Raw genomic sequence first — 25,309 nt, 5'->3', positions numbered from 1 at the left:
AAATTTTGAATTTACATTATTGTATATTCGTTAGTTTAATTCTGACGGGTTTTATAAAGCATACAATTGATCTAGTCATGTTATTGAATGATACTAGAAGTAAATTTTCGCCTTGCAGCAAAGGAAAATGCATTACTAATACAATTTGATGCAAAATGTTCATGGCTAGCTGCGGATTGCTCGGTAAACAAAGACTAAATAGAGAGACTATTCAAACACAACAGTTATAGATATTAATGTTATGGATATTAACCAAAAATGTAATAATGTAAGCGATTATTTTGCTTTATCTTATTGTCATTGGAGCATCTTGGAGTTGTCTTCTGCCATGATTTCAATACATAGTACATCGTTTGAGTAGTTTGATAGGACTCGGGGAAAACTTTAACAACTTGACTGGCTAGCGCACCGCTCGATTACTTTAGCTTACTATAGAGACTTCACGATTACATTCATGGACAGCTTTAACAACATCTAAACACGATATACATACACATTCAATATTCAAAGAGAGTACACTTAAAATGCTTTCGGTCTTGTCAATCCGCCTTGGCGCGTACCCATACGAAACTCCGCCTACTTTTTCTGATAGCCCAGCAGGCCCTCGGCTACGCCCAGATAGTAGACCGTTTGAGCGATTCCGAACAGAGGAGCAATCACAATCATTCGGCACAGGCCGCCCTTGAAGAAGGCGGTGGGTCCCTCGTGCTTCAGTGTCTTACTATGGGCCAATGGATATTAGTGAAAGGATATTTTGGAAAAATATTTCTGGCACTCACGTGATACAATCGGATATGCCCTTGAACTCCTTCTCGCCGTCGGCCTTCTTAATCGCCTGCAGACGCGTCTTGACCACGTCGAACGGATTAACTGCGAGGGCAGCGGTGGAACCGGCCGCCAAGCCCGCCAGGAAGGAGCACCTATAGAAAGTGTATAAAATAAATATAAAAATGGTAGGCTCACAATTAACAGAACTATGCTTTACTTACCAGAACACAGCCTCACCAGATCCATCGTTTCTTCGTGGACCTAGGTCATTGAGAGTGGCGAACAGGGGGAAGTAAATGATAGAGAAGGTGACATCTCGCAGTCCTGTGGCACCAATGCCCTTGTACAGCCCGAAGATGCCCTTGTCCTTGATAAGCTGCGAAGCCAACTGGGTGGCCGACACCTTCTCCACCGTCTTGCCAGCCAATTTGGCCGCCGCCGCCACGCGTCCTGCATCCTGCATCTGGATCTTGAGGAGCTCCATGGGCGTGGTGACGATTATCTGGAATGCACCGGCCAGACCGCCGGCAACCATCTGACTGGTCAGCGGAAGTTTGCCATCCTTGGTGGTCAGCTTGTGGCGGAAGTAGTCGTTGGCGGTCAACTTGATGGCCTTCTCAGGTGTGATCAGCAGGATGTTCACACCAGAGCCGCGGTACATGCCAAAGTATCCCTCGGCCTTGTACGTCTTGCGGAAGCAATCGAACCTAGAAAGGTATTCCAATTTGAAATGCCATCTATATTGAAATATATCCCTATTTACTCACATGCTGTTGTACATGCGCTCGCCATTGGGTCCGATCTGCTGATTCTGCAGCCTCGTCTTGACCAAGTCCAGTGGGAAGACACATGTCACTCCGATGATTCCCGCGATTCCACCGTTAATGATCTTCGGCAGCAGCCTGCAATTAAAGGGTATGAAATCAGGGCATTCGGTAGACGCTATCTCATTATCCGCTTGGCCAATTAACAAATATTTGCACTGCGCTAACTTTACACTCGCGTCGCTTGTGCCGCTGCACAACAACAAAATGTAAACAATAGTCTTATTGGCTTTGAACTTGGCCCACATATACCATCACCGCTCCTTAGATACCACTATTGAACAGACAATTAAGGCAGAGAAAGGTCAAATGAGTTGGCCATTAATAAGGAAGAAATATTTGGCGCACTGCCAAAGAAACATACATACTACATGTACGATTGGATACAGTAGTATCTAGTCTCAGCTTGGGTCTATTTTCGGCTTGCATTTCTTTTTAAGCAATCGCGAGAACAAAAACAATGTGCCAAATGCAAAATGCAATCATATTATGTCATAGTACTGCTATCCTTCTCTTCCGATTTGTCCTAGTTTTATTGAAACTATACGAGGAGAAGTGGGGGGCATGGGAAAACTGTCTGTTGGTTGAGGGCAAAGCACTTGAAAATGAAATGTGTATAAATGTCTATTCATGTGACGAGTCTTTAACGATGACAAACTCAAATACAGTGGATATTGGCTAGGAGAATGTAATTTAAAATCTAGAACATTAGGCTTTAATATCTGTAATGCTATCTATATTCTAAAGAGATGAACCCATTGAACTCAATTTTGAGTTAAATCGCGCTACCTTTGCAATTATAACTCACAGGTGATTTTTTTGTTTGGCCGTGCAAAAATACACTTTTTTTCAAGCAAACGTCTTTGTTTGTATTTGTGATTATATTGCGCGGGCTAAACGAAATATTTATTGATAACTTACGCGAATTGTTGGTGCTGTGGCTGCGGCAGCGGTGTTGCGATGGTTTCACTGCTCGACATTCTGCGAAATATACACAGCCATTAAAGATACATATATGCTATATATAATGAGCAAACAAAGAATTGGTACAAACTGGTTTGTTTATAATTTGTAACAAAGTACAGAAATAGATAATTATATTGCATATATTTTATTATTCCCACTGCATTTGTATAAAAGGTATTTTATTTGTTTATAATTTGTAACAATAGTACAAAAATAGATAGTTTTATAAATATGGCACTGTATAGTATATATTTTATTATTCGCATAAACAATTCAAACAAGTATTAATCTTTATCCCAAGCAACTGAAATATCTGGATAAATTCAATATACGTACATACATATATGATATATATAAATATATATTTAAAAAGTTCATTTTAAACAAACACTACACTTTTTGATTGTCGGGGGTATAGAGATACCCAATAAAGATTGGGGATATACATATGCATGTATCTACATATATAATTTATTGCTCACTAAAGTAAACGAACAATAACCAAACCATTATTGTTTATACTCATGTAAGTTAAGCAACTGATAATGCAGTTGACTGTGTACCATATACTTAATATATGTGGGTGATAAGCAGGGAATGTGGGATCCAAAGTTTATTGACATGATCGACGGACCCCACGGAGATTAGCAGCCAATCGATGGGCGCCATTAGTGCTACTCGCGAACAAATGTTAAATTACTTAGCACAATTACACACAGAGGTGCGAATCGGAAAAGTTTATCATACTTCGGTGGCTATCTGCTCAGCGCTCAAGGCCGAATAACGGGTTATCCACGCTGCGCAGACGATAAGAACGTCTGAACTTGTTATCATTTCTGGTTTTTGGTGGAGTAACTCAAGCATAAAGATATCAAGTTGAAGGAACCCTCAAGCATAAAGATATCAGGTTAAAGGAAACCGATTGGGGTGAGATAATAGTTTATAACTGAAGTTATAAAATAAGCGTAGATTGCAGCAACGAACGTGAAATGGCTGCCCAGTTATTGATTATTGCCGAAATGTTTGGGAACTCGGGGAGGGAGGCTCGCCGTTTGATGTCGACGTTTTCTTTGCACTGCGCTCCGCATGGTTCACCTGTCGGCCAGGTGAGATACACCTCCTCGTTAGTGGAACACTATAACTGTTATTGGAGGCACACTTATTCCAGAGTGGATGCACTGGAACAGCAACCACTTGTGCGGACTTTACGTAATGCGTGGTGTTTACCACTATCATCGAGCACCTTTATTAAATTAGTTTGATCGCCGCACTCTCTTGCTGCGAATCTCTCGCAAATGTTTAAATAAATTCAACCTCCCCGAACCCCTCACAAAAAATGAGAGCGAATCAATTGTAGGCGCGATATTGAACTCACTTTTCTTTAGTTGCTGAGAAGCTCGGTTAATTGACTTTGGTTACTTTAAACTTAACGGCTGCTGCGGACAAGCAACACTTATTTGCGGCTAATTAAGCTAAATTAAAACTATTTATTGATATTCTCTTCGCGCGTCGCCGTCGTTTGTGGTCAGCGGAGTGACCGTTTCGGCACCTTTGAAATATATCTTCGGCTCAAATCGGCTATCGCCAATTGCCAAGCCCCATGTCCGCTGGTCACACTTACATATCTAAGCTCTAAAAAGTATATGAAAAGAGTTATTCAAGATTTCATATTACAAAAGAGATTACACAATTTTTGAAATCTTGACAAGTAATAATAAAAAATAGCTTTGTAAGGGGAGAGCCATTAAAAATAAAATGGAATAACCAGAACATCGGTTACTTGAGAAACTGAATTCATCGATAGCCTTCGCAACTATCTGCCATACCGATACCATCGTACCAGCTCTAAAGCAAAACAAGAAGAAAAACCATTCTTTTTCTGCAAAAGAAATAGGTGCAATTTGGTCATTTACTAGCTTAAATCTAGTGTAAAATGAGTTCGGCCCGCTTCGCGCGCTCCGGGCGCGTCCGCATCTGCATCCTGATGAGCATGTTCATCGTGCTGATCATGATGATAGTGATCTACCAAATGTCCCAACACCAATTGGACGAGAGCCGCGCCTTCCAAGAGGGCCTCAGTGTCCAGATGCAATGTGGGTCTATTGTTATAATCCTGCGTTGGCCGTAAACTCACTGATTATTCACAGCACTCAATGCCGAAAAACTGACCGCCGAGAAGAGGATGAGCGCACTGCGCTCGGAGAAGATGAGCCTGCAGGAGCAGTACGAGGGCCAGTTGGCGGAGGCAGTGCAGAAGCAGCAGGATACGGAACACGCACTTCAGGAGAAGTTTGACGCCCAGGTGGAGAAGTACAAGCTGCTGGAGGTGAAGTACTCCGACCTGGAGGCTGAGTGCCTCAAGAGCAAGAAGAAACACATCGAGGACACAAATGCGTTCGACCAAAAGCTGCAAAAGGTCCTGGCTGACCTTCATAAGGACAAGGCCAGCAAGGAGCGCGAAGTGGCTGCCTGGAAGGTAAACTTTTCTATTGCATCCTGTTAAATTTGTTAACTATACATACTTATCGCCAGGAAAAGCTGGACAAGCTGCAGCGCGATAAAGAGCACAAGATTCACGCTCTGGAGGCCACAATTGCGGAATTCAAGACCAACTGCAACTACGTACCTAAAGTCCAGCCCGCCGAGGCCCCGGTCCATGGCCACCAGCAGCAACTGAATAAGCCCGCCGAGCAGATGCCCACTACGCACCACTCCAATTCCGCCCAGCCAGCGCACAGCATTGAAAAGCCGCGCAACGAGAAGTCCTTCGATGCCCAAGTGCAAGTGAGTGAAGGCCTCTACAGGATTGGCGGCGGGGTAAATCTGCTAGCAACTAACCCAAACCAAAACCTAACGACCGCGTCTACTAATTCTACAATTAAGAGTAATAGTGACGGAACCCAGGAGCAGCCGCAGCACCTGCCTCTGCTGCCCTTTGCCGTGCGCAACAACCACAGCCTCATACTAACCTCTGTTGAAAACTTTCAGATTGTGCCCAAATCGGTCAGTGAGAAGCAGCAGCAGGAGGAGCCGCAACTGTCCGGTGGTCCAGTTTCTCCGCTGAGTGCTCCCCGCAAGAGCAGCACCCAAGCTTCAGTGGGCAGCGCGTCCGACAAGAAAGCCGGCGATGCCCCAAACGCATCTGTAGCCCCAAAGGTCAGTAGCAGCGGTCTTCCACCGCTTGCAGTGCCACCAGCCAAGTCAGAGCGCAAGCTTCCAGAAAACGTGGCTCCCATTCCCGAGAACTTTGAAGACAAAGCAGATACTAAGGGCGACGCAGTCGATGTAGACACCGCCGCCGAGGAGCTGCCGAAGAACGAGAACAACAATCGTTACGCCAATGCCGTAAATGATATGGAGGGCAACAAAAATGTAGGTGTGGCACCCAAACCCATCGAGGATTCGGGTGCCCACGAAGTTAAGGACGCGTTGAACGAGCCCAGCTTTAATTTGCCCGCCGCTGGTGGCGGCCCGAATTTCTTCGATGGTGAATTGCCGGCTCCTGGTCCCGGTCCCGTTCCCGATGATACGGCCAAACAGATGGCGGAGGCAGCCGGTGCCGGCGGAGGCGGCGATGGAGATGACGACGACGATGTAGGTGATGTGGCCGTGAAGCAGCCACAGCATCTGCTGGACACAGACAATCTAAACAACGAAATCGTAGCTGACCAGGGTAAGGAGTTCGCCGAAGGCATCCACCTGGAAGATGGCATGGATGAAGATCAAGATGGTGAGTAGTAATACTCATAAAACGGAATGCTCGAAATAAACACTTTACTTAAATTGTAGAGGATGACTACTCCAATGTTGCAGCGCGCAACAAGGGAGATAAGGTTATTAGACCCTAAGAGAATTTTCTATTGACAATGAGCGGCATGTGTGCAAAGGCTTAGAAAACCCTTTATATTAAAGCCGTGCTCGGTAAGCCATAGATTTAAGGATTAATCATAATGAAATTCCGCAAACCAAACATTCAAATTGTATGGTAATTGGAGATTATAAATCGAAATCTATCCTGGCTTGAGCACGCCCTAAGCTACTTAGTTTGTAAGTTAAGTTCAACGTCATGACTACCATCATTTCGTTAATAGTAAATGAAAAACAAGAAATTTAAACTCGCAGGAAATACAATACTCTTAGATGGAGCTACGAACAAAAGCAGCTAAGAGCGGTTAAAAATGAAGACTGTTTCGGTTCAGCCTTACAAATTCTATGTCGCAAACTAGCAATAATCGATATCGTTGCTAAATCGACAACCATTTCATTGACAAATGAGACCATCTTAACAATATACTCTAGCTACATATTTGCATCTGCGTACAATATTTCTTTGTACTTGGTTTTCTGTGATAAAAATAACTCGCTGCACTGCATTTGGGCAATGTTGCCTGTTTTTTTGTCGCTGCCTCCACGTTTCACTTCTGCATTTGCAATTTCGTCAACTCATTTCGCTAGAGATTAGGTAGCCACATAAGTTGGGAATGTACACTAGCATTCGAAAACACACACACAAACTTTATTGGTAAAGATAATAATAAACTTAATTGATAAATGTTAATTTCTCGAATCTCTACTCTATAAATGAAAATTTATGATGCCATAATTAAATTACGTGGCGCGCCCTAACTAAAGATGTAATTAAAAGGAATTAACTCAGAATGAAACAAGCATGGGGTTCACTGCGTGTGCGCCAGGATCCAAGGGTGCACCATCACCTGATCCAGCGGTAGGCGGTGCTGCGGATTAAGGACCAGCAGCTTGGAAATGAGATGTGAAGCCGCCTTGGAAATGTGCTCCGGCAATTTGTAGTCCACCTTGAGTATCTTCTTGTAGGTCTCGTCGTAGTTCTTCGAGTAGAAGGGAGCGTGGCCCACCAACAGCTCAAAGCAGAGCACACCCAGGCTCCAAAGATCGACGTTTTTCGTGTGCGGCTTGCCCTGCACCATTTCGGGTGGCAAATAGTCGACAGTGCCGCACAGTGTCATGCGCATGGAATTTGGCTCGTGCACGGACCAGCCAAAGTCGGCGATCTTCAGGACGCCCTTGTGGCCCAGCAGCAAGTTCTCCGGCTTAATATCCCTGTGGATGATGTCCCGCTCATGCAGATAGAGCAGCGCCGAGCACAACGCCTGAATATAGGTTGCCGACTGGCGCTCATCGAAACGCTTCATCGGCTGTGCCTGCAAGGCATTAAAGAGCGTTCCTTGTGGGGCATACTCCAAGATCAGATATATGCGCACGTCGTCGTGAAAGTAGGCGTACAGACGTAGGATATGCGGATGACGCAGGTGCGATTGTATCTCGATCTCCCGGCGCACCTGGTGCTCCACATTGGACTCGCCAATCTGACGCTTGAACAGCACTTTAAGGGCCACCACAAACTGCGATTCCTTTTCGCGCGCCAAGTAAACGTTGCCAAACTTGCCGCGCCCCAGCAGGCGACCAATATCAAAGTTGTTAAGCTCCCATGTCTTCTTGGGCTTCTGTGGCTGTGTTTCTGCAGAAGATTACAACAAAGTTGGTATGCGCGAAATATTATAGCTGATTCAGTTACCCACCAGTCTTGGTTTTCTCTTTGTCTGTGGTGCTGCTGGCCGCACCAGGTTCCTTTGAGGATTCTGAGCCCGCAACAGCGGTTTTCAGCTTGGAAAGGGATTCGGGCTTCTTGATGGGTGCTACTGGAGCTGGAGCAACAAACTCTGATGTGGCCTTTTTCACGGACGGCACCAGGGGTTTCTGGAAGTTGCTTCCTTCGGAGGAACCTATGGGATTGGAGGCTCCTGGCACTGGCTTAGTGGCTGGACGCACGGTGGTCGCCGCACTCCTAATCACAGCGCCAGTAGATCCTGGCAAGGGTTTGTTGGATGGGGCCACGTTCTCGCTGTTGGGCTACATCACAATGGAACCAATTCAGAATTTCAGCTGCACGCCACAGATTTCCTCCTTACCATCTTTCCCAATAGCAAGTTCTTCTGCATATTATGCACGGCAGCGGATTTTTCCGGCAGTCTGACCGGAGCATTTTCCTTGGGGCGCAGCACATGGTCAGACGGATGGGACATGGCGGCACAGGCACTCAACAACTAACAGAACTGATTGAAATTTGGGTCAGATAGCAATGGAAGTTGATATTGGGTAAAACATTCACGACTCCCGGAATCCTGAGAAAATAAAATGCCGTTCGTTTGAATTGTGAAGCGGGTGTGTGCGTGATGTGGAGAATGGCAAGTGTGCGATAGTATCGGTTGGTGGAAAACTATCGAGACTTTTCAGTGCTGCAAGGCAGTCATACATATGAATATGTGTTAGCATTTAATGTTGAAATCAAGAGCATTATTTAATTAGCCCAAATACTTTGGCATTTAAACCTTATATTGAACCACCAAAATTTTAAAACCTAAGTAATCCGTCACACTTTATTTTGATTAATCGGAAGATTGACTATCGGAAAAGATTTACAAATATATATGTATATATCTCAATTCGAATTAAAAAAAACGGTGACCGTGAGCCGTAACAGCTGTGATTTAGCGGGCATCTCTAAAAATCAGCTGTTGTCAACAAACAACTTTTCTTCTGGAATTCCTCGCTTATGATATGATATATGATGCCAAATTATGGAAACAGAGGAGATTCACGTAAATATAAACAACCAGACTTGCCGCGTCTGCCTGGAGACCCACGAGACCAATCTGTACCTCAACGATCAGATCGAATACAACGACCTAAAGCTGGAGCTCTGGCAGTTTTTGGAAGCCGTTTCCAAATTAAAGGTAAATAACATCAATTTCAAGAATTTTAAAAAAATCAGTTCATTATTTTGAAGTGGACATGGACAGACCCAAATCTACCAATGCATTTGTGCCAAAATTGCGCCCGCCGGCTGATCAGCGCGTACGAGTTTATCGTCGAAGTGGAGAACGCCCATGAAACTTTAAAGAATCTCTTCGAGCAACAGGAGGTGGCTGTCAAGCCGGATGAAGTTCATGTGGATGTTGTGGAGCTTATTGATCAGGAGGACGTGGTTGATATGGAAGAATATCTGCCCACATCTTTTGCGGAGCAGCACGTGGAAATGGAGGAGAAGTATGGAGACCAAGACTGTCCAGCATTTCATTCAGATGTAGGTGAAGAGCCACGGTATGCGAACGAGGATCATGATGATGATCCTGAAGATCCTACTCAGCTTAACGGTCTGCCAGATGAACCAGAAAACAAAGAATTGTCGCGACCTTCCCAGCTGGGCAGTCGTTTGAACCATTCTGCGAACTTCATCTACAAATGCGCCGTCTGTCCGCGTGTCTTTGCCAAGAGTGAATCTCTGACCCGGCATTTTTCCCAAGCCCATAGCCTGACGGCGGACGTGGCCGCTATGAAGCTGGCCACCGAGAGCTGTGGCACCGGTCTGCTGACCTGTGAGCACTGCCCGCGGACATTCAAGCGTCAGGACACCCTCCGGCGACACATGCAGGCATTCCATCCCGACGCAGTCGCATTGGAAACCGAAGAAGCGACGGAAAACTCCGGCCGGAAACGCATAACTAAGCGGCGAGACTGTCCGCACTGTGGCCTGAGCTTTCCCGTGTCTAGCCTTACCATCCACATTCGGCGACATACGGGCGACAATCCGTACAAGTGCGATCAGTGCGAGAAAGCATTTCCGCGCAGCCAAGATCTCAGTCTTCACATGCGTCGGCACACCGGGGAGCGTCCCAGTGAGTGCAAGATCTGCTCCAAGAAGTTCATTTCGCAAAACAAGCTGGCCCGGCACATGCGTTTGCACACGGGCCAAAGGCCGTACTCCTGCGAGCTGTGCAGCAAGAGCTTTGTGCAATCCAACGACCTGAAGATCCATATGCGACGCCACACGGGCGAGCGACCGTATCAGTGCGGAGTGTGCGGGGAGAGCTTCGTCTGTGGCTCACACCTGAATATCCACCGTAACCGAAAGGGGCATCTGGCTGCTGTGATTCCGGGCAATGAAGTCGAGGCAGATATAGCTGCTGATCCTTATGTAAATGCTAGGGTCAACAAGCGGCGTTCGCAGGATATTGAGCGTATGCGGCTGAAACGCATTCCCGAGGACCAACTGCAGCAGCAACTGGAAGGGCTCCCCAATCCGGATGTCTCTGCTATGGCCTACAACTGCGGTGTCTGCGAACAGAAATTCAAGAGCGGAGCTCTCCTGACCGTCCATCGCAATAAAATGAGTCATTATGAGATCGAAAGGGTCTACGAAGATCCCTTCGGAAATAATCAGAAAATTCTCAAAGCTGAATATATTTAATCAAGTATTTCAAGCTAAGATCTAGCGCTCACATTCTCCAAAACATTTTTTTACTTTTTTTTTTAAAGAAGGTTCCTAGTATTTCTTGAGCAATATAATATAGAATGTAGAACGAACCCAGTTTAATTTACATGGTTCACCAAACAGCGAGCCGTTTGTGCACCAATATTAAAGTAGATAGATAAGTATCTTAGGCTTTAAAAAGTCTACAATACATCAAACGAAATACAAGTTTGATTTTTTTAAATTTTAAAATAATTTAATTTTTCTATAAACAATAACATTTTTGCTAACTAAAATTCGGACATTAAGATAATACTATTGTTTTCCTATGGAATATTCGATGCAAACATTCTTTTCAGTCTCAAAAACTTAAACTTAGAATTAACCCATTGATGAACAAATATTCGTCTCTTTGGCCTTAGTCGACCTCCTCGACCGTGGGTCCAGAGTAGCCTCCAAATCCTCCTGCCTGCTGGCCGCAATTAGCTCCCGGACCACCAGCTCCCGCTCCCGCTCCCTGCTGATGCATCTTGGTCATGATGGGGGAGCAGTGGCGGGTGAGCTCCTCCAGCTTGTGGTCAAACTCCTCTTTCTCGGCAGTGGTGTTGCTGTCCAGCCACCGGATAGTGTCGTTGCACTTGTCCAGGACAGAGTTCTTGTCGGCCTCGTCCAGTTTGCCAGCGGGTGCCTGCTCCACGGACTGCTTCACATTGAAGACGTAGCTCTCCAGGGCATTTCGAGAGGTAACCCGCTGGCGCTGCTTCTCGTCCTCGTCGGCATACTTCTCAGCCTCGTTCACCATGCGATCAATCTCGGCCTGCGAGAGGCGTCCCTTGTCGTTCTTGATCGTGATGTTCTTAGCCTTGCCCGTGCTCATCTCCTTCGCACTGACGTTCAGGATTCCATTGGCGTCCAAGTCGAAGGTGACTTCTATCTGGGGCACACCCCTTGGTGCAGGTGGAATGCCGGACAGATCGAAGGTGCCCAGTGCATTGTTGTCCTTCGTCATCGCACGTTCGCCCTCATACACCTGGATGGAGACGCCGGGCTGATTGTCAGAGTACGTGGAGAACGTCTTGGTCTGTTTGCACGGTATGCGGCAGTTGCGCTCGATCAGCTTGGTCATCACACCGCCAGCGGTCTCAATTCCCAATGAGAGTGGGGCTACGTCCACCAACAGCACGTCCTGAATCTTGCCGCTCTGGTCTCCGCTGAGGATAGCGGCCTGTACAGCGGCTCCGTATGCCACTGCCTCGTCTGGGTTGATGGATAGGTTGAGATTCTTGCCGTGGAAGAACTGCTGCAGCAGGCTCTGCACCTTGGGAATGCGCGTTGATCCACCGACTAGCACGATGTCATGGATCTGACCCTTGTCCATCCTGGCATCGGTGAGGGCCTTCTCCACAGGCAGCAGGGTGTTGCGGAATAGGTCCGCGCATAGCTCCTCGAACCTGGCACGGCTCACTTTAGTGTAGAAGTCGTGGCCCTCAAACAATGCGTCGATTTCGATGGTGGCCTCAGTGCTGGAGGAGAGCGTGCGCTTGGCCCGTTCAGCCGCTGTTCTGAGGCGTCGTAGGGCGCGAGGGTTTGAGCGCAGATCCTTCTTGTACTTGCGCTTGAACTCCTCCGCCAGGTGGGTGACTAGACGGTTGTCAAAGTCTTCGCCGCCCAAGTGCGTGTCTCCGGCGGTGGAGCGCACTTCGAACAGTGATCCCTCGTCGATGGTCAGGATGGAGACATCGAAGGTGCCGCCACCCAAGTCGAAGATGAGCACATTGCGCTCACCCTTGAGGTTCTTGTCAAGTCCGTAGGCCAGTGCCGCCGCCGTGGGCTCGTTGATGATGCGGAGCACATTCAGGCCGGCAATGTGACCGGCGTCTTTGGTGGCCTGACGCTGGGAGTCGTTGAAGTACGCTGGAACAGTGATGACTGCATCTGTGATGCTATCGCCCAGATAAGCCTCCGCGGTCTCCTTCATTTTGGCCAGTACCATTGAGCTGATCTCCTCGGGAGCAAATCTCTTGGACTCGCCCTTAAACTCCACCCCGATCTTGGGCTTACCGCCGTCGCTAACCACCTTGAAAGGCCAGTGCTTCATGTCCTCTGCGATCTTTGGGTCGTCGTATTTACGGCCGATGAGGCGCTTGGCGTCGAACACCGTGTTCCTCGGATTCATGGCCACCTGGTTCTTGGCCGGATCGCCGATGAGGCGTTCAGAATCTGTGAAAGCCACGTAGGACGGCGTGGTGCGGTTGCCCTGGTCGTTGGCGATAATCTCCACCTTGCCATGTTGGTAGACACCCACGCAGGAGTAGGTGGTGCCAAGATCGATTCCAATAGCAGGCATTGTGTGTGAGTTCTTCTTCCTCGGTAACGGCTTTTTGGAAATATTCAGCTTTCTTTTCTTGTCTTTAATAATAACTTCTTGGCAGTAGTTGTTATACTTGATTGCTAGTTTATTTTACTTAATTCAACTTGCACTTCACTGCAGTTTGTTTAGCTTGTTCAGCTGCGCTTATTTGGTTGCTTAGCGTTCGCTCAGCGATGTGTTCACTTTGCTTCTTTGAATTGAAGTGAGGCTAAAAGAAACAAGCAGCGGTATTTATACACCCGGCGCTCCTTTCGAGAACATTCGAATCGTACTCTCTCGAAGCAACGAGAACAGTATGCTGTTTAGTATGTGCCAGAATGAAATAGCAATAGTGTCTGGGAGGGGAGGCGTGCTCTCGAAGCAACGAGAACAGTATGCTGTTTAGTATGTGCCAGAGTGAAATAGCAATAGTGTATGGGAGAGAGAGGCGCAAATTTAAGAGCGAATAACGAGGAGAAATTTCCTACCTTATGACCTACCACAACAACTAGATTCTCTTTCGGATTCTGGAATATTCGCACTATTTTGGAAATTTCTGTATAATAACGGCAGCATGAAAAACTAATTTTAATAATATTCGCTGCTCGTTGTTATGCGGATGATGCCCACCAGTGAGCTCTGACAAAATTTATAAATAAATAAATAAATTAAATTAAGTTTTAAATTTCAATAAAACGCATTGCTGAACTCAAACTCCCACATACAGAGCTCCAGAAAAGACATTAGAATAACAATAACCCTTTCTCCCCGCCCACGTAAAACTCAACTTATCTTAATCGGATTTTGAAGTGGTATACCTCTAAATGCTTCTGTCGAAATTCCCTAAAAATCTGCATTTAAATTTAGAAATGCATTTTTTTTTAAATTATTTTGTCATTTTTCTGATGTATGAGTTTGTAAAAATTCAAAAAAATTAAGAAATGTCCCGAGGCTGAAGTTCTAATCTCCATAACTCAACTTATCTTAATCGGATTTGAGTATGTGAGAGTTATTATATTTAGTCCAACAATGCGTTTTATTTAAATTTAAAACAAAATTAACATTTTTAATAGGCCTAAATGTACATACATATCTTGTCAAAACCTTCCCAATAAGAAATTTTGTTAGAGCTACATACATACATACAAAACAAAATTAACATTTTTAATAGGCCTAAATGTACATACATATCTTGTCAAAACCTTCCTCACTGGTGGACACTATCCGCATTACAAAGCGCTGCGATTATCTTTAAAATTAGGTTTTCATGCTGCCGTTTATATAAAGAAATTTCCAAAATAAAGCGAATATTCTTGAATGCGAAAAACAATCTAATTGTTATGGTAGGTCATTTGTTTGGCAGAAAGAAAACTCGAGAAATTTCTTCTCCGTTATATCTCTCCGTCCCTCCCAGACACTATTGCTCTCATTCTCACATACTAAACAGCATACTGTTCTCGCAGCTTCGAGAGAGAACGTCTCGAACGTTCGCGAAGAGAGCGCCGGAGTATAAATATGGCCGCTTGGTGCTCCCAGCGTCAATTCAATTAAATCAAGCAAACTGAAAACATCGCTGAGCGGAAGCTAAGCAACCAAATAAGCGCAGCTGAACAAGCTAAACAAACTGCAGTGAAGTGCAAGTTGAATTAAGTGAAATAAACTAGCAATCAAGTATAACAACTACTGCCAAGAAGTTATTATTAAAGACAAGAAAAGAAAGCTGAATATTTCCAAAAAGCCGTTACCGAGGAAGAAGAACTCACACACAATGCCTGCTATTGGAATCGATCTTGGCACCACCTACTCCTGCGTGGGTGTCTACCAACATGGCAAGGTGGAGATTATCGCCAACGACCAGGGCAACCGCACCACGCCGTCCTACGTGGCTTTCACAGATTCTGAACGCCTCATCGGCGATCCGGCCAAGAACCAGGTGGCCATGAATCCGAGGAACACGGTGTTCGACGCCAAGCGCCTCATCGGCCGTAAATACGACGACCCAAAGATCGCAGAGGACATGAAGCACTGGCCTTTCAAGGTGGTTAGCGACGGCGGTAAGCCCAAGATCGGGGTGGAGTTTAAGGGCGAGTCCAAGAGATTTGCTCCCGAGGAGATCAGCTCAATGGTACTGGCCAAAATGAAGGAGACCGCGGAGGCTTATCTGGGCGATAGCATCACAGATGCAGTCATCACTGTTCCAGCGTACTTCAACGACTCCCAGCGTCAGGCCACCAAAGACGCCGGTCACATTGCCGGCCTGAATGTGCTCCGCATCATCAACGAGCCCACGGCGGCGGCACTGGCCTACGGACTTGACAAGAACCTCAAGGGTGAGCGCAATGTGCTCATCTTCGACTTGGGTGGCGGCACCTTCGATGTCTCCATCCTGACCATCGACGAGGGATCACTGTTCGAAGTGCGCTCCACCGCCGGAGACACGCACTTGGGCGGCGAAGACTTTGACAACCGTCTAGTCACCCACCTGGCGGAGGAGTTCAAGCGCAAGTACAAGAAGGATCTGCGCTCAAACCCTCGCGCCCTACGACGCCTCAGAACAGCGGCTGAACGGGCCAAGCGCACGCTCTCCTCCAGCACTGAGGCCACCATCGAAATCGACGCATTGTTTGAGGGCCACGACTTCTACACTAAAGTGAGCCGTGCCAGGTTCGAGGAGCTATGCGCGGACCTATTCCGCAACACCCTGCTGCCTGTGGAGAAGGCCCTCACCGATGCCAGGATGGACAAGGGTCAGATCCATGACATCGTGCTAGTCGGTGGATCAACGCGCATTCCCAAGGTGCAGAGCCTGCTGCAGCAGTTCTTCCACGGCAAGAATCTCAACCTATCCATCAACCCAGACGAGGCAGTGGCATACGGAGCCGCTGTACAGGCCGCTATCCTCAGCGGAGACCAGAGCGGCAAGATTCAGGACGTGCTGTTGGTGGACGTAGCCCCACTCTCATTGGGAATTGAGACCGCTGGCGGTGTGATGACCAAGCTGATCGAGCGCAACTGCCGCATACCGTGCAAACAGACCAAGACGTTCTCCACGTACTCTGACAATCAGCCCGGCGTCTCCATCCAGGTGTATGAGGGCGAACGTGCGATGACGAAGGACAACAATGCACTGGGCACCTTCGATCTGTCCGGCATTCCACCTGCACCAAGGGGTGTGCCCCAGATAGAAGTCACCTTCGACTTGGACGCCAATGGAATCCTGAACGTCAGTGCGAAGGAGATGAGCACGGGCAAGGCTAAGAACATCACGATCAAGAACGACAAGGGACGCCTCTCGCAGGCCGAGATTGATCGCATGGTGAACGAGGCTGAGAAGTATGCCGACGAGGACGAGAAGCAGCGCCAGCGGATTACCTCTCGAAATGCCCTGGAGAGCTACGTCTTCAATGTGAAGCAGTCCGTGGAGCAGGCACCCGCTGGCAAACTGGACGAGGCCGACAAGAACTCTGTCCTGGACAAGTGCAACGACACTATCCGGTGGCTAGACAGCAACACCACTGCCGAGAAAGAGGAGTTCGACCACAAGCTGGAGGAGCTCACCCGCCACTGCTCCCCCATCATGACCAAGATGCATCAGCAGGGAGCGGGAGCGGGAGCTGGTGGTCCGGGAGCTAATTGCGGCCAGCAGGCAGGAGGATTTGGAGGCTACTCTGGACCCACGGTCGAGGAGGTCGACTAAGGCCAAAGAGACTAATATTTGTTCATCAATGGGTTAATTCTAAGTTTAAGTTTTTGAGACTGAAAATAATGTTTGTATCAAATATTCCATAGGAAAACAATAGTATTACATAAATGCCCCAGTTTTAGTTTGCAAAAATGTTACAAATACAAAAAATAAATTATTCTAAAATTTAAAAGGTAGCTTCTCTTTGCTTGAATTAAAGACATCTTGTGGAAAATATTTCGTCCACTACTTTCTTATTGGGTACTTAATAACCATACCCACTTTTAATATATTTAATATAGCCCTAAAAATAAAAACTTTTTTCTGGGAGTTTTTTATTTATTAGGCTGAATTAAAACTGTTTACTAAAAGCATCTTAAACAGAAGAAATAATATAATTATATATTAACAATTAACTGCAGACAAATTCTCAATGGCGCTTGCGCGGATGCGACGCGGAAGTGGAGGAGTATGCGTTCGAGCTGGAGTGGTGAGTGCTGCGCGACTTGGAGCGGGATCTCGTGCGGTGTCGCTTGCGTCCGCTGCTGCTCCTGCCATGATCGTGGCTACGGCTGCTGCTATGCCGCGTGGAGCGGTGGTGGTGGTAACTGCTGCTGCCAGCGTCTTCGCCTGAATGGCTGGACTCGCGATGTCGGCGCTGTTTCTGGCGATGACTTCCACTGCTACTGCCGCCACTAAACTGGCTGCGACGCTGCCGATGACCCCTTTCACGGTCGCGGTCCCGCTCCCGCTCCCTTTCTCTGTCCCGATCCCGATCGCGATCGCGACGTTCGTATTTGCTCCGACTGCTGCCGTGGTGGCTGCGGTGTCCATGACGGCTGTCTCGCTTGCTCCGGCTGCCGGAAGATTTGGATCCGCTCGAGGTGCTGCTACTGTCGTCGCTATCGCTGCTAGAGCTGCTTCCACTGCTGCTCGACGATGACGAGGTGGACGAGTGGCGTCGTTTGCTTTTGGACTTACGCGACGACTTGTTGGCCTTGTGCAGCGCCTTGTCCGCCGCGCTCAGCATGGTGGCCACCGACTCCGGCATCTGCAGCAGATTTGTGGCCGGATTGGGAACGGGCTTCAGCTTTTGTGGACCGACGCTTGTGCTACTAGCGAGGCTTGCCAGTGGTGCCACAGCAGCGGCCGCCACCACTTGTTGGACAAAGGTCTGCGACTGCTGTTTACCGTCCTTGTTGTCGCTGAAGCGGGTGGTCCGTTCCTTGCGACTGAGTCTTTTGCCTAAGTGATGGCAATGTATTGATTGGAGTTCATCGGATTTATTTGGGACTCTCATACCATTGGATTGCTGAAGCTTTTCCTGGGTTGTTTGACTGGCAGACTCACTGGGCGGATCTGGCTTGGCCACCGGTCGACGATGCTCACCAGCACCAGGAACGGAGCGCTCTAGTTCCCGCTTGCGTTGTCGCAGCAGGGTTTGCTCATCAAGCAGCTCTTGCTTGGCCACTCGATCCTCAATGTCGTCAATGACTTTCTCGAAGGATCGTTTGCTGCGCCTTATGCGAGCCTAAAAACCAAAATATTATATGAAATGGTTTCGTTTTTAAGCGCCATGTCAACTGACCTTCAACTCCTCCGCGCTTAGCTGCGCGCTTTTGTCCGCATCCTTTCCAGCATCCCCCTGGCGCTCATCATCGTCATCCTCATCATCTTCGGTTTCGCTGGAAGAATCGCCATAGGCTGCTAAACCTATAATTCAAATCAGTCAAGTGCTAATTGTTGCTACCAAGCTTCAATGTAGTAGATCGGGCGCAGATTTTGGTATGTTTTGAACTGATTTTCAATGTCTTCGGAAGAATTTACGGAAAAGGGGCGGGAAATGGGAAGAGAAGGGGCGAAGAAGCGGGCTAGTAAGACCAAACTGCGCCGAGGGGGTCGAAATCATTTGGCCGTGGCTTAAAGTCACAAGAAGCATAGAAAGTTAAATCTCGGCCATGGGAATATCCAATACTTTTTATATACTTTTCGTTTTGTCATTAGGATTGGGGGTATAGAAAGACAGGACCAAGCATAACTCAGACTACCTCTGAACAAAAATAGTGCAAAGAATATGTACGAACTAAACTGGAATTTGGTTACTTACCCAAGTTGCCGGTAATGGAGGACAAGGCGCTTTTGCGAATCACTTGGGCTGATGACGCTTTTGATTTACACATACATACATATATATATATAGGTATATATTATATATTAAGATTAAAAAATTCAGCAAGTGATTTCATTGGTTTTGTGTGGGATTTAAGGATTAGCATAGACATAGGATTAAAAGAGGTGATAACGCGCTGGCCGGTATAAACTCGGCTGCACTCGCTTGGCCGAAACATCCGGTCATCCAAGCTACGATCGAATAGCAATAGTCCGCGATAAATCCGCACCGTTTTACGATCTATAACTACTTACACACACACACACGCGGTCGCTGGAAGAAATCGGTTTGGGATAAACTTAAGTGTAATGCGTAATGTACCTTTAACACGGTGTGCTTTTAATGCCTCGCCTGCAATGGTTGCAATCTCTTCGTTTGTGGTTTCCAGCAGGATTTCGGTTAGTGTCCGACGCACCACAAGCATCTACAGATGGGTGGTATTGGGTGTTCATAGATTGTTTGCAACTATTCAAATGGGTTTTTGGATGTGCCGCCGGTGGCCAGGGAATGAAACTCTAGTGAAGAGTGAACGAACTGCAGAGCAGCCAAGAAAGTGTCGCCAGTAATCCGCAGTTCCTTCGCCTCTGAGACTCACTCGATTTCATCGCCTGGCTGAGCAAACATCCGGGTCAAATGTTGATGCCTACCAGATCCGCCAGTCTTTCTTCGTAGTTTTTACCATTGACATCGTTTGCGGTAGCCACTGCCCGATCATCGCTTTCGCTGGCTCCATGATGCTCCCACTCCGGCTCTTCGCTGCTGCTCATATCGCCGTCCTTACTTATCAATTCATTACCTATTTGCTGCGCCTCCCCAGGCACGTCAATGGAATCTTCGCTGTCGCTAGCCTGAATTTCAAGGGAATGTTTAATCGACAGCCTGCACTTAAGCCTGCAGTCTGCCCTACTGTCCGAATGGTTTTAGGTTTGTGTGCATCCAATGACGGAACATCGTTTTGCAGTTTAGTTCAGTCCCGTCGGGGTTTGTGTGCAACCAATTGGAGTGTGATATGTGTGCTACACTTTCGGCACTTTTCGGTCCGTATTGAGAGTCAGTTAACCCTGCCGCCCCTCGACCTTACTTACCACGTTCGCGATGTTCAAAAGATTACCAGGTGTGGTTAGTGTTTTGCTTGATACTTGCTTAACAACATGGTTGTCCTCATCATCTGGCGTACTAATAGAGGACTGCTGGCGCTCTAGTTGCCGCTGCTTTTCTCGCTCCATTTTCTCCAGGCCCTCTCTAAAGCATAAACAAAATGATTAAAAGAATTGCATATAATGGTGGTTCAGAACGCCTCTTATCTCTTTGGCACACTCACCTTATCCAAGCTGGCAACATTTTCCGTTTGTTGGCATCGATCTCAGTGCTGGCCGCGCTACTTCCGCTTTCCGGCTGCGACTGCTGTGTGTGCTGTGGCGGCAGGTGTGTGTGTGGTGTTAGGTGGTGTGGATGTGGATGTGGCTGAGTTGCTGGTGGATGGTGGGGATGCGATGGCTGGGGCGCATGGTGCTGCTGTTGCTGCGATTGCAATTGCAACTGCAGCTGTTGCTGCGGCTCATTCGGATTGCTGACGTTCAGCTTCAGCAGAGATGGTATATGCGCCGTGGGATTGCCCGATTTGTCGGGCTGCGTTTGCCACCCGGTCCATGGCTGCTTGCCCAGCGTGACAGCTGCAAGGAACGAAGAGAGAGGATTAGATTCTGACCTACTTAGTGTTCCATTTTCTTGGATCCTCTACTAACCCGCTCCGTTGGAGGCGTCAAGGATGTGACCAGGCAACTCGCTGCCCGCCAGCCATTGGGATTGCGTAACCACAGGAGCTGGCGGTGGTGGCGTCTCAGAGCCATGTGCCCGCTCGTTCTCATCGTCCATGTCCATATCCGCCTCACCGTGCTCCTCCAGAAGCGGAAATCCCGCCCTGACCACACTGGGCACCGGCATTGCTACCGGCTGCTGGTGGTACTCTCGCACATTGCTGATGATGGGCGGTGGAGGGGCCAGGGGCATGGTCAGCGGAGTAGCGTCCCGCATGTGGATCCATTGCTGGGCAAGCTGCGCCCAATCGATGCCGGCGCCACCCTGCATGGCAAGCGGAAGGCCGGCGGCCACCAGGGGCGTCACCATACCCTGACCCCCGCCCGGGGGCATTGGAAAATGTGTGTGTGGCGGCGGGGGCTGTGCCAGGAACTGATTGTGATTATGATTGTGCCCATGGCCATGTTGCCCGTGTCCATGGACATGGGCGTGCTTGTTGTAGCCCAAATCGGCGTTTCCATTTCCACCAGGAAACATCTCTGCTTTAGCTTGAATATGTTTTTTGAATTCCAGCAAAGTTGTCCTAAGTTTTCCAGGTGTTTTACACGAATGAAATGAATTTTCGTCGACTTCTACGCCATTTTCTCAGCCCGTTTTGTCATTCGGCCCGAAGCGGCGATAGCGGGTCACTCTTAGTTCGGTATTTTTTAGTACACTTTTTTGGTACAAATACTGTTATTTCGAAATCCATTTTCTTGTTCACTTTTAATCAAACAGTTGATTTATTTGTTGACCATTTTCCGTCAAAAGGCATTATAAAAGGGATCGAAATAAATTCAAGATAATTTTAATTTCTACAATAGTTTTTTGTAGTAATAAGCAAAGATTCAAATATCTGTTGACAGTGAGGCCCATCACAGTTATCGGGTAACAGTAGCGGTTAACAGTAAAGACGCATAGTGTGGCCGTACGCCACGAGAGGAAACATCCACAACTTGCACCACTTTCGGGTGGTTTTTCACCAGTAGCCCCACTAACGCCAAAGAGTGCAACAAGTGATTCTGTTTACGTTTTCAACAACTCTCTTCGGAACCGAACGTGAGCGGACGTGTGCGGACGCGTAGCTGCCGGGAAAATAAGTTGCGTCGGCGTTGCGGCTTTGTTGTTTACGTGTTATAATAAAATTGTGTGCGTGCGAGAAGGGCGCGCTCCTGCCTGTGTTGGTGTTGTTGTCGGTCGTTCTCAGCGTGTGTTTCGAAATACCGCATTGTTTAATACAGCTCTACAGCCGCCGCGGATAATTTCAATGCAAACAAAGGCTGGTGTGTGAATGAAATTATGCTAAAATAGATAATAGTCAAAGGTAAAAAATCAAGAAGCAGAGGCAGAAGAGGAAGAGGAAGAGAAGTTCTGCAGCGCAGTTGCGTCGGCGCAGCAGCGTCGGTGTGTGCCTGGGTGTGTAGTGGTTTGTCTGGTTTTTTTCGGGCTGTCTGTGTGCGTGTTTGCAAAGCAACAATTTAATTGCTATTCAATTTTAAAAGCAGTTCAATTGCAAACCATTACAAATATGTAATTTGCTTTCGATTGCATTTGCATTGGAGTGCGTAATTACATTTTTGAGCTACAAAACACAAACAGTGCAACTGTTGCTGTTACACTGGGAGCAAATAGGGTCGATTTGATACTCAATTCGCTGATGTAATAAAAAAAGTAAACTTTAATCATTATAACGTGAATAAATGTGACTAAAAAATATACAAATATTTAGTCTGAATATCTGGCTTTTCCTTGCAATGTGTTCTTATCATGTTAAGCAAACAAAAGTTTAATTTACATTTGTATGTATCTCGATTGTCAATCATTCATATGTACATCAAAATGATACAAAATTTAAATATCCACTTGATCTGCGAAATTGTTTATCATATGAAGATCTTGATTTTTCTGTGTGCTGTGTAATGGCGTAATCGTAATCTTTGTGGCCCCTTTTAATGATTTAATTAAAAGCGTAAATTGCAGTCCGAAATTCAATTTGTCCGTTTGACTTTTCAATTCGTGTGGGTGGCTCTCTGACATTGAAGCATTGTTGTTGTCTGCTTTTTTGAGTTTTTTTTTGTATGTAGTTGTGCAACAACACGCACACACACGTAGTAAATAATTAAGTTCGTGCGTCGCGTGCCGTTTTGAATTTTCTTTTTCCTTTGCTTTGGGTTCCGGAAAATGTTCTCTTCTCGCTGCGCGTTTATTTGCATTTCCATCAATGCGAAATTCGACTCGTATAAAATACAATAAAAATCGTTCGAAAAAAACCAGTTGACCGTGAGATAATTCGTGCATAATTGCTAAATAGCAACAAAAAGAAATATAAATTCATATGTACGTATGTGAATGATTGAATTGCTGAAATATTTAGTGTTTGTGTTTTTTCTCCTTCTCTTCTCCTCTTTCAATGTGTGTGTGTATGTGTCGGTGTGTTTAATTTTGCCCTTCGTCAATGAATAACGGCACTTTGCGAGGTGCGAAGTCGAAGAAGAGCAAACAACAACAAATTGCCATCACCTTTGTCAGCAGAGAGAAGCCAAAAAGCAACAACTAAGCCGGCATTGGATGTGAAAAAAGAGAGAAAAACAGGGAAAACAACAAAACGCAACTGCGACGTCAGCAGAGCCAACGAAGAAGAGGAAGAGCCAAGCCTTGGTGGCCACATTCCAACGTCATCAGCCGGCGAAGGCCGGTGCAGCCGCCAAACCCGGGTCGCCGAATTCTTTCTTTCGCCGGAAAACTCACATCTCCCCAACTGAAATCGCTGAAAGAACATCTGCGTGTAAGTCAGCTTTGACAGTACAGACAGCACTCGGTAAGTGATATTAACTTTCAGCAAGTCAGAAAAGTCAATTTTGGTTGGGCATTATGGGATGTTGCAGTTCAGTTAATTTTAAGTTAAGAAGCTATCTTAGTTATGAAATATCTTAGTTTAGTTCTTCTTAACACTCCACACTGTAGGTAGCAAGAACATCAACGTCAATGTTGGGCTGCTCTCCATCTTGTTGTTGCTGTTGTTGGGTCACGCCCACCGCCACGAGAAAACATTTTTGCGTAGAAATTACATATTGCTTCGTTTTCACATCCCAGCGACCCCAACGCCGCCCACCTCCCCGCCTGCTGCCCACCTGTGCCATCGTGTTTTGTAGCTTGGTTACGGGCGGGTAGCTTCTGCCTGCTTCTGTTACCTCAATTCCGGCGAGCCTCTTGTATTTTTATGGGTCGTCATTCATCGTTGTTCTGCCAAGCGCCTGCGAAGAGCCCCAATCCCTCCGTATCCATCTGCATCTCCAGCTCCCTACTCCCTGCTCCACGCTACACCTCCCGCATCAGCTTTCTGCTCATCAAAGCACAAAAACATTCAACGGCGGGTTCCTCAATTATGTTAATTATGAATTGGTCCACGGCTGTCCCTTTTGGAGTACGGGTGTTTGCTTGGGCGTGCTTCATAGTTGGTGTGGTACGGTTTAGGATTGGGGCTGCGAGCTAAAGTGGAGAGCCCCAGGCAATCGATTGCGTGGGCCATTGATTTAAGTCATAGCTGACTCCGCCGATCCCATGGCAATGAACTTCTTCCACTCCGGACCCCGCACTCTGCACTTCGGACCCCGCAACCCGCACCACAACCCGCACCACAACCCGCACCACAACCCGGACACCACGGACAACCCGCTGACAATTTCCATCGCTATTCCTACAAAAGTTTAAAATACCTTTCTGGTACTAGCTGAGTAAGAGGTATATGGTAGTCGAGGAAATCGTCTACAGAATTCTCTCTGATTTTCCCGGATTCGGCGCTACAGCAACAATAGATCAGGGACAGCATCTGAAACCGCAATATTCGCCGCATTTAATTTTATCCGCCACTAGAGAATTTGAGAATTTGAAAATCCCAATATTAATGCAGATCCCACAATAAGAAAAATGTTGTTGCTTGTTGCAATCCAGGTGAAGAAGTGGCTGCCTCTTTTTTGTTTGGGAAACCTTTTAACAAAGGAAAACTTGCCCAAGCCGTCGACGGAACTGAGTGCAAACCGCTGCTGCTACTCGGCTCTTTTGGCGACTCAGTCTCTGTTTTTGTTACCAACGCAAACCGGAAGATATTTCAGACTGGCTTGCAAGCGGGCCTTTAAAAGGGGCAGTGGGCGTGGTGCGGTGGGACGGTGGGGCTGGGTGCCACTGGCGGGTTTCGTGCTTAGACAGAAACAAGTTTTATGCTTTGCCAATGATGACGCTAGAGCACTGACTCCAACTCTCTGCGACTGGTACTCTGGCTAGTCCATCTGACCAGTTCTGTGGCTATCTGCCTTTGTTGTTCTTGGCCTACACAATTCGGTGCTTCCCCCTTTTGGGCCGCCTCCCGATTCCACCTTGGATTGCGATTCCCGGCCCAAAAACCAGACCGGTCGGTCTGCTCCCCAGCGCACTTCGTGTTGTATGGTTCAGTGGTGGTGCTGTG

General features: G+C 47.1%; 8 protein-coding genes across 19 annotated transcripts in view; 4 read left to right on the top strand and 4 right to left on the bottom strand.

The window, feature by feature from the left end:
- Window positions 1–3: 3 nt before the first annotated feature.
- LOC6553788 (mitochondrial glutamate carrier 1) lies at window positions 4–4,138 on the bottom strand. Its single transcript, XM_015154598.2, has 6 exons — window positions 3,934–4,138; window positions 2,514–2,573; window positions 1,536–1,670; window positions 990–1,475; window positions 780–920; window positions 4–721 (listed from the first exon to the last, which is right to left on the bottom strand). The coding sequence occupies exons 2-6, from the start codon at window positions 2,570–2,572 to the stop codon at window positions 577–579; spliced, it is 966 nt and encodes a 321-aa protein (XP_015010084.1). The 5' UTR covers window position 2,573; window positions 3,934–4,138; the 3' UTR covers window positions 4–576.
- Window positions 4,139–4,342: 204 nt separating this feature from the next.
- On the top strand, window positions 4,343–6,864 carry LOC6553789 (putative protein tag-278). 3 transcript variants are annotated; one of them, XM_026975786.1, is made up of 5 exons: window positions 4,344–4,651; window positions 4,706–5,034; window positions 5,091–5,375; window positions 5,547–6,288; window positions 6,348–6,864. In XM_026975786.1, exons 1-5 carry the CDS (start codon window positions 4,492–4,494, stop codon window positions 6,404–6,406), a joined length of 1,575 nt encoding a protein of 524 aa, XP_026831587.1. In that variant the 5' UTR covers window positions 4,344–4,491; the 3' UTR covers window positions 6,407–6,864. The 3 variants fall into 3 exon arrangements, with proteins under 3 accessions (XP_026831584.1, XP_026831587.1, XP_001980488.1); XM_001980452.3 differs by having other exon boundaries at window positions 4,345–4,651; window positions 5,091–5,342; XM_026975783.1 differs by having other exon boundaries at window positions 4,343–4,651; window positions 5,091–6,288.
- Window positions 6,865–7,125: 261 nt separating this feature from the next.
- Window positions 7,126–8,804, bottom strand: LOC6553790 (aurora kinase C). The gene is made up of 3 exons (XM_001980453.3): window positions 8,507–8,804; window positions 8,117–8,447; window positions 7,126–8,055 (listed from the first exon to the last, which is right to left on the bottom strand). Exons 1-3 carry the CDS (start codon window positions 8,618–8,620, stop codon window positions 7,235–7,237), a joined length of 1,266 nt encoding a protein of 421 aa, XP_001980489.1. The 5' UTR covers window positions 8,621–8,804; the 3' UTR covers window positions 7,126–7,234.
- Window positions 8,805–9,052: 248 nt separating this feature from the next.
- LOC6553791 (zinc finger protein 345) lies at window positions 9,053–11,067 on the top strand. 2 transcript variants are annotated; one of them, XM_001980454.3, is made up of 2 exons: window positions 9,053–9,331; window positions 9,385–11,067. In XM_001980454.3, the coding sequence occupies exons 1-2, from the start codon at window positions 9,176–9,178 to the stop codon at window positions 10,843–10,845; spliced, it is 1,617 nt and encodes a 538-aa protein (XP_001980490.1). In that variant the 5' UTR covers window positions 9,053–9,175; the 3' UTR covers window positions 10,846–11,067. The 2 variants fall into 2 exon arrangements, with proteins under 2 accessions (XP_001980490.1, XP_026834740.1); XM_026978939.1 differs by having other exon boundaries at window positions 9,269–9,331; window positions 9,398–11,067.
- A 61-nt stretch (window positions 11,068–11,128) lies between these two features.
- On the bottom strand, window positions 11,129–13,429 carry LOC6554050 (major heat shock 70 kDa protein Ba). The gene has a single exon (XM_001980455.3). The coding sequence runs from the start codon at window positions 13,193–13,195 to the stop codon at window positions 11,267–11,269; it is 1,929 nt and encodes a 642-aa protein (XP_001980491.1). The 5' UTR covers window positions 13,196–13,429; the 3' UTR covers window positions 11,129–11,266.
- A 1,283-nt stretch (window positions 13,430–14,712) lies between these two features.
- Window positions 14,713–17,077, top strand: LOC6554051 (major heat shock 70 kDa protein Ba). The gene has a single exon (XM_001980456.3). The coding sequence runs from the start codon at window positions 14,967–14,969 to the stop codon at window positions 16,893–16,895; it is 1,929 nt and encodes a 642-aa protein (XP_001980492.1). The 5' UTR covers window positions 14,713–14,966; the 3' UTR covers window positions 16,896–17,077.
- A 121-nt stretch (window positions 17,078–17,198) lies between these two features.
- LOC6554052 (arginine/serine-rich protein PNISR) lies at window positions 17,199–21,501 on the bottom strand. Of its 3 annotated transcripts, XM_001980457.3 has the most exons (9): window positions 20,796–21,467; window positions 20,372–20,723; window positions 20,136–20,292; window positions 19,698–19,898; window positions 19,372–19,474; window positions 18,988–19,044; window positions 18,469–18,593; window positions 18,183–18,411; window positions 17,209–18,125 (listed from the first exon to the last, which is right to left on the bottom strand). In XM_001980457.3, exons 1-9 carry the CDS (start codon window positions 21,343–21,345, stop codon window positions 17,311–17,313), a joined length of 2,589 nt encoding a protein of 862 aa, XP_001980493.1. In that variant the 5' UTR covers window positions 21,346–21,467; the 3' UTR covers window positions 17,209–17,310. The 3 variants fall into 3 exon arrangements, with proteins under 3 accessions (XP_015010083.1, XP_001980493.1, XP_026839494.1); XM_015154597.2 differs by having other exon boundaries at window positions 17,199–18,411; XM_026983693.1 differs by lacking the exons at window positions 17,209–18,125; window positions 18,183–18,411 and having other exon boundaries at window positions 18,486–18,565; window positions 20,796–21,501.
- Window positions 21,502–21,772: 271 nt separating this feature from the next.
- The window catches only part of LOC6554054 (cadherin-87A), a 56,763-nt gene continuing 53,226 nt past the window's right edge, over window positions 21,773–25,309 (top strand). Inside the window, exons 1-3 of one of the 7 annotated variants that reach the window (XM_026975878.1) lie at window positions 21,776–22,263; window positions 23,122–23,184; window positions 23,377–23,665. The gene's annotated coding sequence lies outside the window, so the exon portion shown is untranslated. Of the gene's footprint in view, window positions 22,264–23,121; window positions 23,185–23,324; window positions 23,666–25,309 lie in introns of those variants that run through there. The other 6 variants (XR_003407599.1, XM_026975883.1, XM_026975881.1 and 3 more) reach the window with 6 other exon arrangements.

This window comes from Drosophila erecta, unplaced genomic scaffold (assembly GCF_003286155.1).
Source record: "Drosophila erecta strain 14021-0224.00,06,07 unplaced genomic scaffold, DereRS2 tig00000000-arrow-pilon, whole genome shotgun sequence".
Classification (NCBI taxonomy): Eukaryota; Metazoa; Arthropoda; class Insecta; order Diptera; family Drosophilidae; genus Drosophila; species Drosophila erecta.
This window is presented reverse-complemented; position numbering and strand designations above follow the sequence as displayed.